At 37.6% G+C, this 17,484-nt stretch overlaps 2 protein-coding genes across 2 annotated transcripts; one reads left to right on the forward strand and one right to left on the reverse strand.

Moving 5' to 3' along the window:
• The first annotated feature begins 337 nt into the window (after positions 1 to 337).
• nemp1 (nuclear envelope integral membrane protein 1) lies at positions 338 to 6,189 on the forward strand. The gene is made up of 9 exons (XM_044038008.1): positions 338 to 456; positions 1,653 to 1,774; positions 1,985 to 2,201; positions 2,287 to 2,359; positions 2,432 to 2,525; positions 2,614 to 2,728; positions 3,466 to 3,691; positions 3,997 to 4,173; positions 5,359 to 6,189. Exons 1-9 carry the CDS (start codon positions 348 to 350, stop codon positions 5,522 to 5,524), a joined length of 1,299 nt encoding a protein of 432 aa, XP_043893943.1. The 5' UTR covers positions 338 to 347; the 3' UTR covers positions 5,525 to 6,189.
• A 1,941-nt stretch (positions 6,190 to 8,130) lies between these two features.
• ormdl2 (ORMDL sphingolipid biosynthesis regulator 2) lies at positions 8,131 to 11,655 on the reverse strand. The gene is made up of 4 exons (XM_044038024.1): positions 11,579 to 11,655; positions 9,735 to 9,908; positions 8,849 to 9,000; positions 8,131 to 8,580 (listed from the first exon to the last, which is right to left on the reverse strand). The coding sequence occupies exons 2-4, from the start codon at positions 9,906 to 9,908 to the stop codon at positions 8,445 to 8,447; spliced, it is 462 nt and encodes a 153-aa protein (XP_043893959.1). The 5' UTR covers positions 11,579 to 11,655; the 3' UTR covers positions 8,131 to 8,444.
• Positions 11,656 to 17,484: the final 5,829 nt, after the last annotated feature.

A 17,484-nucleotide genomic window follows, 5' to 3' on the forward strand; every position in this document is an offset into this window, starting at 1 on the left:
CCGAAAATAATGACAGTAGTTATTGTCCTTTTGCCTTCAAGTATTTCTTTGATGGAATAATGCTACTGTGCAAAGTTTCCTGTAAGTAAGTCATTTGACAGTAAAAAAAAAAATATATATATATGTAGTAAATATTTCAATTTTACTTTAGTTACTTTTTTTTAAAAGTAGATTTTAAAACGTATGTACGTGTAGATAAATAGTTAAAACAAATGTTTTAATCCAATGCGACTCGGGATGACGACCATCTAATCCAGTGTTGTGATTGGCTGGATGGTCCGTCACTCAAACAGGAGAGGAGGAAAGGGCGGTACGTGACGTCACAGGAGGGAGACGGTGTCCACATCATGGCGGGATGCATGAATATGACAAGCGGTTGCCTCGTAACCGGTGTTAAACTACTGGTTTTCATCGCACTGGTCCTCTGGTTACCGCAAAAATCACTCCAGGATGCGGGTAAGAAGCAGTGTGACGCTGCAATAACAGAGACTTTTATCTGTAGGACACGTATTTTCGTAAGTTTCGTTGCAGAGGCTAACTCGTGTTAGCCTTTGCTGGATTGTTTTGAAACTAAACATCATTTAAACGTATAATGCAAAAAACACGGGGCACGTTTCACAGTCAGTTGTTTGAATTAAAGTTACTGTTCTTTCAGGCATTTCATATCCCAATGTAGTGCTCACTGTCCTCTGTCTGTGTATGGACGAGACACTTTATGTTATTCAATCACTAATTTTGTGGTCGTTAACCCCCATCATAACCGCCACCTCAAGCATACAAGTTGAAAGTATTTGTTATTTACTTTACTACAAGTATTTTCCTACTCCACGCACAAATTGTGAATATTCTGTGTCTATATTTATGTATTTAACCTGTTATTGTACAGTTCAGCATATTTACAGTAGGGCAGGGTATCTTCTACAAATCTCGCGATATGATACAATGCCATACGTATCACGATACAATGATGTGTCCAACACATTATTTACTGCAACAACTTCTTTATTCACCTGCAGCAAAGGTAATTGATGTGTTTGCATGTGCTGCCCTCCTACTATGTAGAATTCTTATTTAACCTTTAAGTACTGTTGTTTAACCTTAATATTGGTTAACTATTTAACTTTTTTTTTTTTTGTTTTGTTTTTTTAATGTGAGTACACATATTGCTCTGTTTTTATACACACCCCAATAGTAAATCAATGTCCAGGTATTCTGGCAGGATTTTCAGTTATTCTGTCGACCCCATTCAAATTATTAAGGCTAGGCCAATCAACAAAACACACTTTCCTTTAAATGCAAAAACAAAATGCAATAGCAGGACGAACTGCACCCTTTAAAATGATCACACGGGTGAATCAGTTGAACAACAAGGTTGCCAGACCTGTATGACTCCAGTTTTCTGAGCTGGATTATATTTTGTAGAAGTGTTGCAGTTTACAAAAGGGATCAATGTGCATGGGACTGAGTACCAATCATGTTTGGTTTAATGTTATCACTAGATAAAATGAGAGCACAATAATGAAACATTGCTTTATCTTTTGAAGTACCTGACCTTTGTAATAGTAATTCAATTCCATTACAGATCATAGAAATAGACCAAAGTGATGTTATCTAAGTGTAACAACATGCATATCTGTGCATATCAAACCCAGAAAACAAAAGTCCAGTAATGGATCTGCAGGATGGAAAGGAGTATGTTCTGTCAGGTTCCAACCGCTTCTGTTATAAAAACAACATTGTGCCAACCTGGAGGCAAACATGGACGAGAACTCAGGTAAAATACTTGAATAGTATCTGGCCAATGTGAGCTCATAGCTTATTTATTTGTGTGTGTGTGTGTGTGTGTGTGCGTGTGCGTGTGCGTGTGCGTGCGTGCGCGCGCACATGCACACGTGCGTTGACAAATGTTATATTGCTGTCTATTCAGTTAATTCAAGTGAAAATCTGCTGTTTTAAATGTGTCATTAATAAAGATCTCTGACAGGTCAAAGTGTGGAGTTCAAACGTGTTCAAGGTGATAATAGTGGAAGGTGAGGAGGAACTGCAGGAACTGGAGCGCTTCAGTGTGTGGGGCTGGTTTCGGAGCTTGTTACACGAGAGGCACAATGAATCCACAATTAACATCAACCTTTTCAGCAAGAGGACGTGCTTCAGGATTGATCCGAGTGCAAACAGCCAGTATACTATCAAGTCCATTCGCAGTAAGTTGGATGACACTTTTATTTTCTGATCATTGACAGATATTTCATCGCTAAAATACCAATATATGTTCTTTTTTCCTTGCAGAGTTTGATATCTATCTGTTTTTGGTTTTCCTCTCCGGGGCATTGTTGTTGGTCTTTGCAGACTCACTCAGCAGGTAGTTTTTAATTCACGTTGAATAGTTATCAATGGTTTCATAATAACTCCTTTCATCTTCCTTTCCATGAAGGAGTCAGCTTTTCTTCTACTCTGCTGGTATGAGCACAGGCATGATCGCCTCTCTCATCATTGTCGTCTTCATCTTGGCACGTTTTTTACCAAAGGTAGCGTATTCAGTCATCATCAAATATCTGATTACACAAAGTAAATAACGTCTTTTTATTCATCAGTCTATGTCTGTTACTTCCACAGAAAAGCCCCTTTTATTTGTTAATTGCTGGTGGCTGGTCATTCTCTCTGTACACCATCCAGCTCGTTTGCCGGAACCTCAAGATAATTCTGCAAGAACACTGGAACTTGGCATTAGGTACAGACTCTTCTCTAACACAAACACAAGCTTTATTGATGGAATTAGAAAAAAAACAAACCAAAGCAAAGTGAAATGACATGATTAAAACGATATTTTAAGATGACTGAGTATGTAACCAAGCATTTTTCTACATTTCTCACCTTACTCATTTCAGGGTTTGTTGTAGCAAGCAATGTATTGATAATGAATCATTATTGTTATTATTTATTCATTTGACAATTCTAATGAGCTTTAATCAGTTATTTTGTCAATTAAGGGTCCAAAAAAAGCCTGTTATAGATTACATCAGCCTATGAAGATCAAGTTAACTTCTTGAAATGTCTTTTGTTTGAAGCAATTCCTCTGTTGTCAAATTCTGCAGTTCAGAGTTAGTTTAGCTCTGTTTCAAATGTGCATGCTTAATTTTGTTTATAGTATTATTTTTTTGCTTGACTATGAGTCCAAAGATCTGACTTTGGACTTGGCAGATGTGTTATTTTAATGCAGGCCAGTAAAGGAAACATGTGTAGAACAGATCAGACAGAAAAACTTTTCTTTTTATTTAAATTCACCATGCATGCTTAACATTGCACAGATTAGTCTTCTTTAACACGTAATGTTGATATACAGTTGAAACCAGACGTTTACATACACTATATAAAAAGACACATATGCTTTTTTTTCTGATATGTGTGTTAGTGTATGTAAACTTCTGGTTTCAACTGTATCTATATGTGTATTCTTGTTTCTGTCAGGTTATGTTGTAGTGGTGGGATTTGTCAGTTTTGCCGTGTGCTATCGCTACGGTCCTCTGGTGGACGAGAAGAACATTAACATCTTGTCGTGGACACTGCAGCTGTTCGGCCTCCTCCTCATTTACTTAGGAATTCAAATTTGGCAAGTTGCCGTTGCTATCATGTTGGCAGCTTTGCTGTCCAAAAACCTGGAGTACCCAGTTTCTTTGGCCGTCATTATATGGAGGTGAGTGTTTTTTTAAAAGCTGACAGAAGGTGGCGTACAAACACTGCTGTAACTGAAAATCACTCAGTACTTTAAGCATTTCACACCTCATTAACTTTTAAAAAAAATTATCTATTCTATTCTCTATTATCTAATCTATTTTTTTAATTTGTAAATTGTTCAGAAATATTATATCGTTACTGATTTTCCCACATTTTAACTGAAGCTCATAGTGTCGGCCCACCATAACAGCCCATGTTTTAGTAAAATTTCCCTTCTGTTGTCATATTCAGCGTGTATAATGTGGATGTTTTTACTGAATGCAGGAAAATGAGACGGATTGTTCACTGGAAGCCACAGCCGCGTCGTCTGTTAACTGAGGAGGAGTATCAGAGGCAGGCAGAGGAAGAGACTCGACGTGCACTGGAGGAGCTGAGGAAGTTTTGTAACAGCCCAGAGTTCAGCCCATGGAAAGCAGTGTCGAGGCTTCAGTCCCCAAAAAGGTGCCATTTGTGTGTTTTCTTCATTTAGTTTGTATTTGAGTTATTCAAACACATGGTTTTGTAGGGCAACGGCAGCATTGGTTGACTAGAAAGATAGTGATATTGCTGATGTGCTTGATTATTTTCATGTGGTGCAGGGTAAAACTGATGGAGGGCTTTGAGCTGACAACCAGTGAGTAACCAATGCAGTTTCTCAAAGGCTCAATTGATGAAGCACCACAATTAATTTTAAACGATTCTGAATCTGAAATGTGAGAGTCACTACTCACCAATGCAATAAAAAAAAAACTGAGAACTACTCAGAACAAATATCCAAAAGTGATGCTCAGTTAGTTAATTTGGAATTAATGCACTGTTGATTGAAGCTGATTGTTGATGTGGTGGGACTCCATCTCCCCACTAGGTCTGATCAGAATAAGGTTTAATCTGTCTCTATAAAAAGAAAAAATAAGAACCTATAAAAATAAGTATTTAAGCTTTGATACTTTGGCAGCTGAGATTAAGTAAAATTGAACTTGAGATATAAATGAACAGATCATTCATTCATTCACAGTGATTGATGCATGTTTTGTGTTGTGGTACGAGTCTGTCCAAATGACATTATAAGACACTAGAAATCATGTCAGCCTCATGGTGGTGCTAGAGGAAAAGTCATGGATCGGCAGCGTGGTGGGGATGATTCAGGCTCAAACTCTAAAGTCATATTCATCCAAGTGAAGCTGAATAACAGGCACTTGTGTATATATTTTTAAATAATAGCAGATGGTTAGACACTGCCTAGCTAAAGAAAAGAAGTCACCATATTTGTCTTGGAGTCAACCATACAAAGCCTGTGGGGTCATTGTTATGATCTGTGGTTGCTTCAGTTGGTCAGGTCCTGTCCTTTTTTCTTTTTTTTTTCTTGATTACTGTACTTTTATCAGCCAAAATGTTTCTAACACATTTAACCCTAGTGACATAAATTATATACTGTACATTCAGCACATCACAAGGCACAAAACAAGTCCATGGCAAGAAATCACTGCAAATGTGGATTAAAATAAATGTTGTGATTTTGGATTTTCTGTAAAACAATGTTGCCGTGAATGCATGTCATAAAGGTAATCCTACAAAATATTGGAATGTGTAATTTTATTTTATCATTCTACACAGAGGGTGTTGCTCATGTGTCAATATAATCCACAGGTTTGCCGATTTTGTTGAAGGGTCGCTTCACTTGATGCCAAACGAGGTGTCTGTCCATGCACAGGAATATGGCTTCGGTGGATCGTTTTTTGAGGATGAATTCTTTGACACCGATGACGACGATGAAGAAGAAGAAGATTTGAAGCCTCTGAAGAAACTGGAGTGAGAGAGAGTGTATAGTGTTGGACGTGGTTGAACACAGGAACTATACTTGATGCCTGTCAGAAAGGTAGACAGGTAACGGCTCTCCTCAGCTTCTGTGCGAACAGTCCAGGCAGACCTCAAGTGATTGACTGTGGAGAGAAGTTTTAAAAACACAAACCTTGGGTTGTTGCTTAAGTCACGGGAGCTCACACTGCCATGGCATTGAAAACAAAACAACAACCAAAAACTCAGTGACAAGCCCGGGCAGATCTGTGTGATCATAATCATCAACCTAGAAAAAATATTGTACAGAATTTCCATTCATGCCACATCTCTCCTGTTTTAGAGGACAAAGGTCTATGGAAAAATTGAGTTTATGAACTCAAAGCTTTTTGGATGTCAAAGCATTTTGTGTTTCATGGTCGTCTTGACTTGTGTGGTCTTTAATCATAGATTAGAAACAGTTTTATTTAAAACCACAGTGGCTGCCTACAACAAGTATCCGAATAACATGTATGTGTGGTGTTTTTTCAGTCCTCTGAACAGCAGTGTGATAACACTGGTGGTTGTTATTTCAGCTTAATTATTCAGGGATAAAGGTTTGTGTTTAGTGTTTTTCAATTAATTTTAATGGCAATTAATCAGCAGAGTTGTCTCTCACTATTTTGAATAAAAATGTATATTTGAGCTCTGATATTCAGGTATTTGTATCATCGTAGGAGTTTATTCCTTAACTGTTGGTTACCTTTGAAAGCCAAACCTGATTTTGCTTATAGCCAGTATTAGAAATTATTTCTTCAATTGACACACATTTGACTGACCACTTTTGCTACACTTTCTTTAAGAACATAATGCTTTGTTACACATTTTATAAAAAGAAAAAATACCCCACCAACTGACACGTAATGCACACAACAATAAGCTATAATAATTCTAAAGGGTTACTTTGCGGCCTACTGTACTTTTGATATTTCAAAAACATTCTGTACATTATGTACTTTCCCTTATAGTCCAGGACTGCAAATATTTCATCTGTAGCAAGGTTTGTTCATATTTGTTTAATTTTACAAATATTTAAGATTTCTAGTCTACAGTCTTACACAGATTTATGGCTGCAACCTACCTACTTCCATTTTTGTGTTTTAAAAATCTATAACACAATCTAAATTTATATATTTGCACATTATGTAGATAATGGTTTGCTTTTCCCAGTTATTAAGTACAATATCAGTGAACCTTTGGAACTTCCCATTGAAACTGCTAAACTTGAAATCTCCATGTCTCAAAGGTGATAACATTTTTGGTTTTCCCTCAGTTATCTAGAATCCCAATTTTACTTTGAAATCCCCCCTAGACCTGCAAAAAAAAGCAGCCAATTTTTTTTAATCACTAAGAAGTCAAAAAATTCTCCCACCTGAAGGAAATAAGAAAGTTCTGACCTTTTCTCATATCTGCACATAACCTAGGACAAATATCAACACTGTCACCATCACCTTACAAGTGGAACAGGGAAAAGACTGCAGTGGATGAATGGCTTTGATGTTAGTAAGAGAGCGTTATCTTAAATCAGACAGTTTTCAGTTTACAACTTTCATTCTTTCCCTCCCACTGAGTTCCAGTGAGCCATATCTGATGCCTCGGGGGACATTATGACATTTAGTCCAGTTGCCCTCTGAATTCCACCTGTGGCCTTTGTACAAAGCTGTGCATGAGCTCGCAGCGTATGAAGGCAGGGAACACCCCATTGGCACTATTGCAAATTATTGCACTCAATTACATATTTACAACAGCTGATCCAGCTCGCACTATTTGCATGTGTTTCCCAGGGCTCAGGTTTGCATAATTCGGCCGTATTATAACATTCACATGCTGCTGCAATTCCTGCTTCCCCAAAATATGCGTCACCAACAGGGAAACCTCACCATAAACACAACTGCACTGCATGAGAAAGTGTGGGGGGAATCCCTTGCACATATGAGCATATTGACTGCCACCCTCTCATGGTAGCTTCATGTAAAATGTCTGGAGTTCCCCACAGCCTGCAAATGGGTCCACAACTAATCAATGGATTTTGTAAACCATAAATTTTCCAACTCGACCATGTGGAATAAAAATGATGGAACCACATATGCACTTAGTGTAACTACTTTTTTCATCAGCAAACACATTTTTAAATCAAACCAAAACTATGTGTATCACGAAACTATGTATCATAGCAAAAGGACTGATGTTTATTGTAGATGTACTACATGTATATGTATATATATATAAATATATATACATACATATGTATATATGTACACACACTGCCTGGCCAAAAAAAAGTCGCCACCTGGATTTAACCATTAAGAATCTTTGGGATGTGCTGGAGAAGGCTTTGCACAGTGGTCCGACTCTCCCATCGTCAATACAAGATCATGGCAAAAAATGAATGCAACACTGGACAGAAATAAATCTTGTGACATTACAGAAGCTTATCGAACAATGCCACAGCGAATGAGTGCCGTAATCAAAGCTGAAGGAGTGTGTGACCCTTCTTTTTAGGTGGCAACCTTGTTTTGACCAGGCAGTATATAATATGCATGCTGCATGTAAACACTTCATAGTAAATCAAGATAAGAAACAAAACAATGGAACACAGTTGTATTGTAACAGAAAGGCTACATACATGACAGAGGAATGTATAAACATGACAAAAATTTAAAAGCAGTGATGTTCAAGTCCAGCAAAGTGTCAGTGTCAGAAAGATCATAGGAGAAAAAAAAGAAGATACTTTCAGGCTGCAAGAGGCAGCGCAAGCTGCAACTTCAATACATTAACACAGTCTGTACAGTTTAGACAAATTAATTCTCCTCACTTCAAACTCTAAACACGACAGTTCAGGAGAAAAAAAAAACAACAGAAGCATTCAAGTCCAACACAAAAAAAAATCCAGTGTTCAGTCAGTATTTGTTGATCCCAAATATCCGCACTCCATGGAACTGAGGCAACTTTGGAAGGAGAACACTAAGGAGGGAGCTTGTGTTGATCAGGAAATGTGTGGGATCATATTTTGTGTAGAAGCTTGCAAGAATATACCTGCAGAGAAAGGAGAATAGTGTAAATGTAGCAATGGAACATCGGATTCAATGTGCGCACACAGTAGAGTGGAGCCTTCACACCAAAAGAGAAAAGAGAATATAATGCTATGCTACACCTCAGGGGTCAAGATTGTTGAAGATGTTTCTGCTGGCATTTTGCAATCTGTCTGTCTGTTTCAGCTGCATTACTCGCGAATTTAAAGGCAGAGTTTGACAACTTTTCTCTCCAGTTCCACAGTGGTTTTGGTCTGCATTTATCTACTTACAGGACAATTGGCGAGATGGTGAGAAATTTGCGCGAAGACGTAAACTGCACACCGTAGTCCATCTGTTCCCAGTGTGTGAGCAGACGTGCTTTCCCTTGGTCTGGTGTCTCAAAGGGAGTGCCCTTCACCGTGTGTAGAAACAGGTACATCACCTGCAGGGGAGAGACCACACCGCAGAGAAACCCAAACACATTAACCAAGAAAAAAGACAGATCTTTTATTTTTGTTTTTGAGCTAATCCATTTGATATTCAAACTGATTTGGAAGAATACAAGAGCTTATTTTTACAATTTTATTTTTGATAAATAGAAATTTTGAGGAGATAACTTAAACTCTAAAACCTCAAAGATACAACAACCCCCACATTTGCCATATTAATTTCCAGAAAAAAAATATAAATATGGGTTGATTTCATAAGAAACAAACAATCAAACATTCGGTTTAAGGGAATATATGTAGAAATATGCAGAACTCTCTGTGCACTGCTACTGATTTTCACAGAACTACTGCTGCAAATTTGTGGATCTCTAACCTGAGGTATCATTGAAAAACTTGGTAACATTGATGCAATTTTTATTTTGAAAGACTGCACAGCACTTGAACCTTACAAACCTGTTTCAGTTCAGTATATACAGCAAAGACGCACATCAGAGAGTATAAAGTAATGACCAAGTTGTCCAGCAGAGACTTTGGTCTGCATCTATGTCGTCTTTGCTGAAGACCACAGTGATGCTATGTTGCTTTGCTGTGACAATGGAGGTCAAACCTAACCCTACACTGTCCTTTAGAGCAGACAGTTACGACCCCAAAGCATCTGAAAAATGGCATATGTAAGTATTTCTGGTTCATCTCTACAGCTGGCAAAGTAATTTGTTTTTTTACTGACCATGTTGTGGATGACATTAGTGAGGGTCCAGACAAGCGGCACAGTGAAGAAAGGTATGCTGAGCAGGATGACATGTAACACCACAGTCAGGAGCAGGTAGGTGAGCCAGATACCCCTGCTGTTCATCACCCGCGTATTGGGGTTCACTTCACTGTGAGCTACACCCACATTCATCTTGAATTAAAAGAAAGAAAAAATATATTAGAGCTCAGGAAACTGAAAATAAAGCTCATGGTGGATAATCAGTAGTGAATTGTAGAGTAAAATCAGAAAAACTAGAACTGCTTGTTCATATTTACACACTGAAATTCTTCAAGTCAATATATCATATTCAGTTTCCTCGTATACCAACGGAGGGTCAATTAGAGTAGGTAATGCAGCACTGTAGACAGTAACGACTACAACCATCCTACTGCGGCTCAGTGTCACGTCTGTGCTTCTGTTTTTCTACTGATGGAATGTAGCATGAACAATGTAGCAAAACAACATCAATATCCTGATCTGCTCTGTGGATAAAAGACAATAAAATGGCATCTGCCATCACATTAGAAATATTTCTGCCAAGTTTGCACTGTTTTTATTTATTGATCTTGGAGCAACTTTGTTGCCATCCATCCACCACTGTGGAACCAAGTTCTTATATTGCTTACTTTTTTTTTTTTAAACTTATTTACTGATTTATCATTAGTTTAGTCTCTAACTTGTCATACAATTATTTAAAAAAAACAAAACAGAAAGATTATCATAATATCTTATGGAGAACAGTTTAAACAACATACAGTACTATAACATTAGACCATGAAAAGCAGCAAGGCTGGAATTAGAGAATGTCTGGCATTTTAACTTGATTGATTGAAACAATTAAGTGATCATCAATAATCCATTATTACCTCTGCCAGCATAACTCCATTGATTTGGAGTATTTATATCAATTGTTTACCTTGTGAGATTGAAGGATTGTATTGACAATGTGAAAAACTGAACAGTCTTGAGGAGTGTTTTCTCTACTTTATTATTCTCTCTGATTTATCAGTTATCAAACTGGATGGAGATTAGTTTTCTTTTTGAATAATATATAAACCAAATCATATAATAGTGTTAAGAATAAAGAAGAATTGTAATTTTAATACTGAATTTAAAATTAAGTCTTTTTAATTCTGAATTACATGACACTATTAATGGGATATCAGTTTTATCGCACTTATAGTGTAGTAATAATAATGTAATATGCTCTCAAATGTCTTTATATTTACAAATACATGCTGAGTTACCTGAAACTCGATTTTTGTCTTGTCATTGAGGGACCAAATATTTTTGATATGGAGGCCTACATTTCAATAGGACAATATCGGAGTTCTACTGATGTAAAGATTATTTGTTGTTGTTTTACTACAACAACAACACATATACAAATTTTGTAGTAACGACTCCGCCCGCCTGAGCTGTCGCCAGTAACTAAAGAAGCGCCTCATTCTTCAACATCACATAGACAGCGACAGCTAGCTCCTACATTTCAACACTTATCAGGAAAATAAATAAATAAAACTAATACAAAGTAGAATCATTTTTAAACAACGATATATTTTACTGGAACATGACAGTTTACCGTTAAGGCTTAATCGTAAACGTTACGTGACATAACATTCGCTAGCTACTGTAGCTAACAGTTGCTCTCCACAGGTTGACAATGCTAACGTCAGTTTAAGTTAATCGCAGTGTGACGGTTAAAGATGCCGAGTCCACAATGACGGGACTGGAAGCTCACTTTAAAGTAAAATTAATAACTGAGACACAAGAGCCGAATCGACGTTTAAAGTCTAACATTTCGGCGGCACAAAGGTTACCTTCCTTAGCTGTCGCAGCTCACCAGGAAATTCCGAGTTTCTTCGCTGACCCCGCCTCCGTGAGGTTCAGGCTCGTGCCTCTGCTGCAAATAACAAACAAACAACGTAATAATAATAGTAATAACAACGACAACAATAATAACAATAATAATAATGATAATAATAACAATAATTATAATGATGATGATGATGATAATAATAATAATAATAATAATAATAATAATAAAAAGTCTGCGTCCTCCTGTCCCTGTAACTAACAACAGCAGGTAAACGGGTAATCACTAGGTGGTGTGTTTTCAAAAAAATATTAATCTTCCAAGAAATGCCCACAATGCCCCAGTAAATGAGAACAATTGCGTTGTTAATTCCCATAAAAAAAAGTTTGAATATGCTTGAGTTTCACAGTTTGACTTTGAGTTGACTTTACACCTCAACATGTGACCAATATTTTTACCTGACAAATGTGACATAAATGCATTACTGAACTAAAGACAAATAAGGGTGGAACAAAACCTAAAATTGCACATTACAGACAACTGATTTAGCATATATTGCTTATGATAGATAGATAAACACGTTTCCATCACTGTCTTGGATTAACCAGGTGTTCTTCATCCTTGAACCCCCACTCTCCACATCCCCTACCCGCCAATTAAACTTCCTGAATACTCACATACTGAACCTTTAATGGCTTACAATTTTTACAAAGTTACATTAAACACCTTTAAAAATCTTTTGTTAAAACTTATGTTAATTTGTTTTGGGATTTGAAAAGTGTTTCACGTTTTGTAAAGCGTGACACTATGTCCCAGGTCACCAAATTGGCAAGCAGTGGTAATGTTTGGAAACTCTATAATGAAAACAGGTATCGTGTTATTTCTGTATCTGTATTGTTCATGTGTCCACAGCCTTGTGCAGCGTTGTGCTCGGTGCCACAGAGTGCCTTTGTTGTATTTTAAATGTTTCCTTTTCAGGTTAAGATTTCATGTTGAAACCTGAGCCACAGCAGCATTAAAACACGTCTCTGACTTTTATGTAAACTCAGGTGAGGAAATTCAGCTTTGTGTTGAGTTGTGACAGTGGACAGTGTTGATGACTAATGCAGGGGAAATGATCACAAAAGCACTCATTTACCGACATGCTGAAAGGAATTCTTTCCTGTAGGTCAGGCAGTGCGTGAGGAAATAAGGAAGTGATGTAATATTATTCAAATTTGTAATGGGCTATGTGTGGGAACGAGGCTTATTGAGTCCACCATTTCTTGAAAAATCATTTAAATTTTTTATTTATATGGCCTAATCTCCTCAGTGCACATTTAAGGTATTTTGCTTGAGGTTTTTCTGAGCATCCTGAAGCTCCCCTCACGTTCTATGATCCCAGAATGACTCTGTTCGGTAAGAGACCACCTTCTGTGATTTGACATGGTTAATTTTAGGTTATTGTCAGTGCAATCAGACTCCGGCCTAATGCACAATGAATATGAACCTGATATGAAATTACGCTATAAAATTTCCTCCAGTGACTGTAACTCTAACTCACTGACCTTCCTGTTTACATCATCCTCACTCTGATGAACTCTACTGATTTACTTTCCATGTTAATAACATATGATAGTGCGCAGAGACTGTGCTGTGACTTTACCCTCAGGCTGATTTCTACATGTTGTTGTTTGCTTTTACTGCCAACGATCAAAAGACGAGCTCCATATCTCTTTATAGTATTTTTCTGTATGTTATTTTCAATTAGCTTTTCAGACTGATTGAGCTGTTAGTGTGTCTTGTTCTACTTTCAGTTGCATTAGTTAGTTAGTTAGTTTTGGTCACAGGTATTCTCAAATAAATGCAGGTACATTTGTGTTCACATATAAACATTGAACACACATTCTTATATATTAAATAGCAGCCTTCTGCACATAAAGAAATAGATTGAAAAGCTTATTTTACCTGTCACCTGTTTGGTGGTCAGAGGTCAATGCTCAAGGTCACTATGACCTACAGCCAGCCATACAGCCTAAATTAGTATTTGTTTTCAAGCAGTTGATTTAATACTATTACCATTGACATAATATTTTCCAAAGTGCTCTCTTGTGAAGCTGCTCATGCACTCGGCTGTCTCTGCACTGTAACCTCACAAAATGCATTTTTGTTGGTCAGGTGTTGGTCAGGTGTTGGTCAGGTTCACTACATCTACTTCTGAAGTAAAGGCCAGGCTACATGGGTCAAAGGTCCAGTGGATAAGTGTGTTTACAAGCATGTTAAAAGTCCAATTTTAGCCAGACTAAGACAATAATTCGGCTTTCACCACCAGACACCTCTGGTAAATGTGGATTGTATGCGCATTTTATTTAATAAAATAAAGTTGAGTAAAAGGTTGGGGGGAAAAAAGTTTGTTTTTCAGTGACCGATGTGTGGGTCCTGATGTACTGACACCTTGACAGGAGGAGTGAATCACCAAATGTGGTTTTGACCTCAGGACTATGACACTGTGTCATATTAGTCTGGAAAAACACTGTGTATGCTTTTATTTTAATTTCATCATATCATTATTCTCTTGTCTTTCTTGTAAATTTCCCCACTGTGGGACAAATAAAGGACCATCTTATCTTAAAAGACACTTTGGGAAATACATTTTCAGGTGGCACTAAAAACAAAGATCCTATCTTCCTTTGGGTTATGACACAGAGTCTGACAGAGGCTTGGAGTTTTTAATCTTCAAAGACAGGATTCCTGTGGGTAGAATATGATAAAGTAATTGACTTAATTGGATATTAAGTCACCCACAAACTTCCTGGTTTAGTAATGTACACTGAGCTCACTGCTACTGAACTTCCTGAACCTGACGCCTTCCTCTTTTTTCCTTCTTGCTTTGAAGTACTACTAGACCAAGTTGCATCATCACAGGTCAACCACATGTGCAATAATAGATGCACTGACTAGGAGGAAGTCAGCAGGAAGTTGTGTATCTCCAAAGAGCAGCAGGAGTGTTTTAGGAAAGCACAACTTCCTTCTTGTCTCAGCATATTTGTCTGGGAAATTCATTTAGAAGAAAAATACTTTTATACTTTTCCTGAGTGTGTAATTCCTATTCATGATTGTTTTTCTTTGGAATGAACAATCCCCACACACCATATGATTGAGGATGATTTATTGTGAACACTGGATATTCTCTGCATTAAGAGTTAAATACCATCACAAATTGATAAATTAGAAATAAATAAGTGCAATAAATACGGTGAATAAATATTACTAGGAGGATAATTCCATTGGAAATACATTGCATTTGTGGCAAAGACTGGAGTAGAAACACAGTTGCAACTATACAATCCACCACTGAATGCAGACATGTCGATCAATGTGATCAAACAAGATTTCTTTTTTTTGCACGATTCACAGCTGCATTATTAGCCACTGGAGCATGGCGGGTTCTGAGTTGAGCCGTGACGGGTCGGATCACCCACAGCAAAGACACGAGCGGTGAGGACGGAGAAAGAGAAGAGCCTGTTCATGGTGTAGGGGCACAGCACAAGCTTCTCCCAGAGATCATTTGGCTTAGGCTTCTCTTCTTTGATGTGGAGCTCCTGTTGAATCAGAATTAAGACTTTAAAATAAACACTGACCCACAAAATCTAATGATAGAGCTCACATATACTTCTGGGCTTTAAACATGCCAGGCCAGAGGCTGAACTTACCATCCCTGTCCTGGACTTCAGACAGGTGGTCATTTTTTTGATCAACCCCTCCATCACTGGCTTCAGTTTATGGGCAAATTCTGAGCAGTTCTGGAATCCAGCGAGCTCCTTCATTTCAACGCTGTAGCTCACGAGGACCCTGAGGATCTTCTCGATACATTGCTGAAGATGGAAAGAGGACATTGAATCATTGTTTTTACATTGAAGACATTAACATCTACCAGTCTGATGTGCATATTACATGGTATTTGTTATTTTGTTATCTGTCACTTACCGCAGGCTTCTCTCTGAGTGAGCTGGGATCACATCCATCTTTGGCCTCCATCCAAAGAAGCGATGAGGAGATATTTGACTCTTCTTTGGGGCCAATTTCAGCCTGCAAGTCATTTGAGGGAAGAAATGCTTAGGAAACACTTAAATTGTGAATGCAAACTTGAGAAATCTTTGTTGAGAGGTAGATTCAGAATCTCACAGAAATTCAAAAGATGTAAATAGTAAATAAAAACATATATGAAACAAAAAATGCTGCAACACAATATCCATTCATTAATATTTAATAATGACTTACACACCAAAGCATCACATATGGTGCCAAAATATTACTATTTTTTGCATTAATAGTTCCAAACACATTCATTCACATTGAATGAATAAATGAATGAATGAACACTTACTGTGATAGATTTGACAGTGCGAAGAAGCACCAGAGAGCTGTTCCGCACATCCGCACATGAATGGTGCACTGGAGCGCAGGACGCAGCCGCAAAAAACAAGAAAAGAGCGGCCGAGGTTGCGAAGGAAAACGTCATGGTGGGAAACAGAGAGTGTGCGATTGTCCGCGGTGTCTAGTGTGCTTCTCCTCCTCCTCCTTTTGACTGATGTGCGCTGTTTGGGAGTCCGGCTGCTTTTAAATGGTCTTTGACCAACGCCAGCCCGGTCCATGACTCAGTGCAGGGATTTCCTGGGCATCCCTCATGTGAGTTCATCCACGGTGCGCACTGAAAGGGATACACGGAACTTGTGTTTTTACACGCTGTGACAGATATGACACAGGCGTAATGTGGCCATAAACACATCATCAGCTTACCTGCGTTATAATGTATCAATGGTTTATAACACGTTCTGTGACATGGATGTGTTTTAATTTATCACATAAATAATACTCTTTATCTGCAATGAGTCCTGTACATTAAGTGTGTGTTGTGGGGATGGACACTAGTAGCCTAATCAATAACATGCAACCACTTAATTTAAATGGGACCTAAGGAATAGTCACATCTGTGGCTGAGCCCAGGAAGTGAGGAACTTTTCAGCTGTGTGATCCTCTTCTGTACCAGAGAAAAACCTCTGCATTTCATCTGAAAACTTTTCACCAGGAAATGAAACCTCTAGGTGAAGGCGTAATCCATGTCTTCCTATACATTCCTATAAACAAAAAATAATGCATTTCTCTCTCAGTAGTTTATGTACATGTTTGGTGCACTTTTCCTTTTAATATAAACAAAGTGATTCATGAAAGGATTAACAAAAACAACAACAAAACAATTACACAAATGAAAATAATCTTACAAGAAGGTTTTTTGTAGGAGAATGTTTCAAGGAGGGTTTTATAGGCAGTGACAGATGGAGCTCATGTAAGTCTCTCCACTCCAGGAGAACGAATAGGATAAAGCAGGATAAAATGGTGCACTGACTCATCTTGCTGATAGTTGCCTGTTATGTAAAGCTTTAAAGGTCAACAATATGTTTTGAAATCAACATGAGAATACAGGACTACAGGACTAATAGAGTAGTTGAAGGTGACAGCGAAGCCGGCATAATAAACTTGACAGAAATATTAGCAATGAAAAAATGTCGACAATCGTAAGTTAGACCACTTTGATTTGATGATCAGTTCATCATTGAAGTCAAAAAAATATCAGAATGTACTTGAACGTATGAAGATTTTGAAAGCTGAATAAAAAAAGTTTAGACAAATACTGTGGGTTTTTTTTTTTTTACTTTTCCACTGAATCATTGGTTGCAGACAATGTGTGTGCATGGAATAATTTAAAGTTCTCTTAAAGTCAACATAACTAAAAACAATTCAGGTTTAAAAATTACATTGGGACACAGGCCACCACACTTAGAAGGGCTTGTCAGTTTTCTTTTAACTGTCTTAATTTGTTGATTAAAATGTCAATATTTACCCTGGCATATCGATTATTGTATTGCACGA

Source organism: Solea senegalensis, linkage group LG11 (assembly GCF_019176455.1).
Source record: "Solea senegalensis isolate Sse05_10M linkage group LG11, IFAPA_SoseM_1, whole genome shotgun sequence".
NCBI lineage: Eukaryota > Metazoa > Chordata > Actinopteri > Pleuronectiformes > Soleidae > Solea > Solea senegalensis.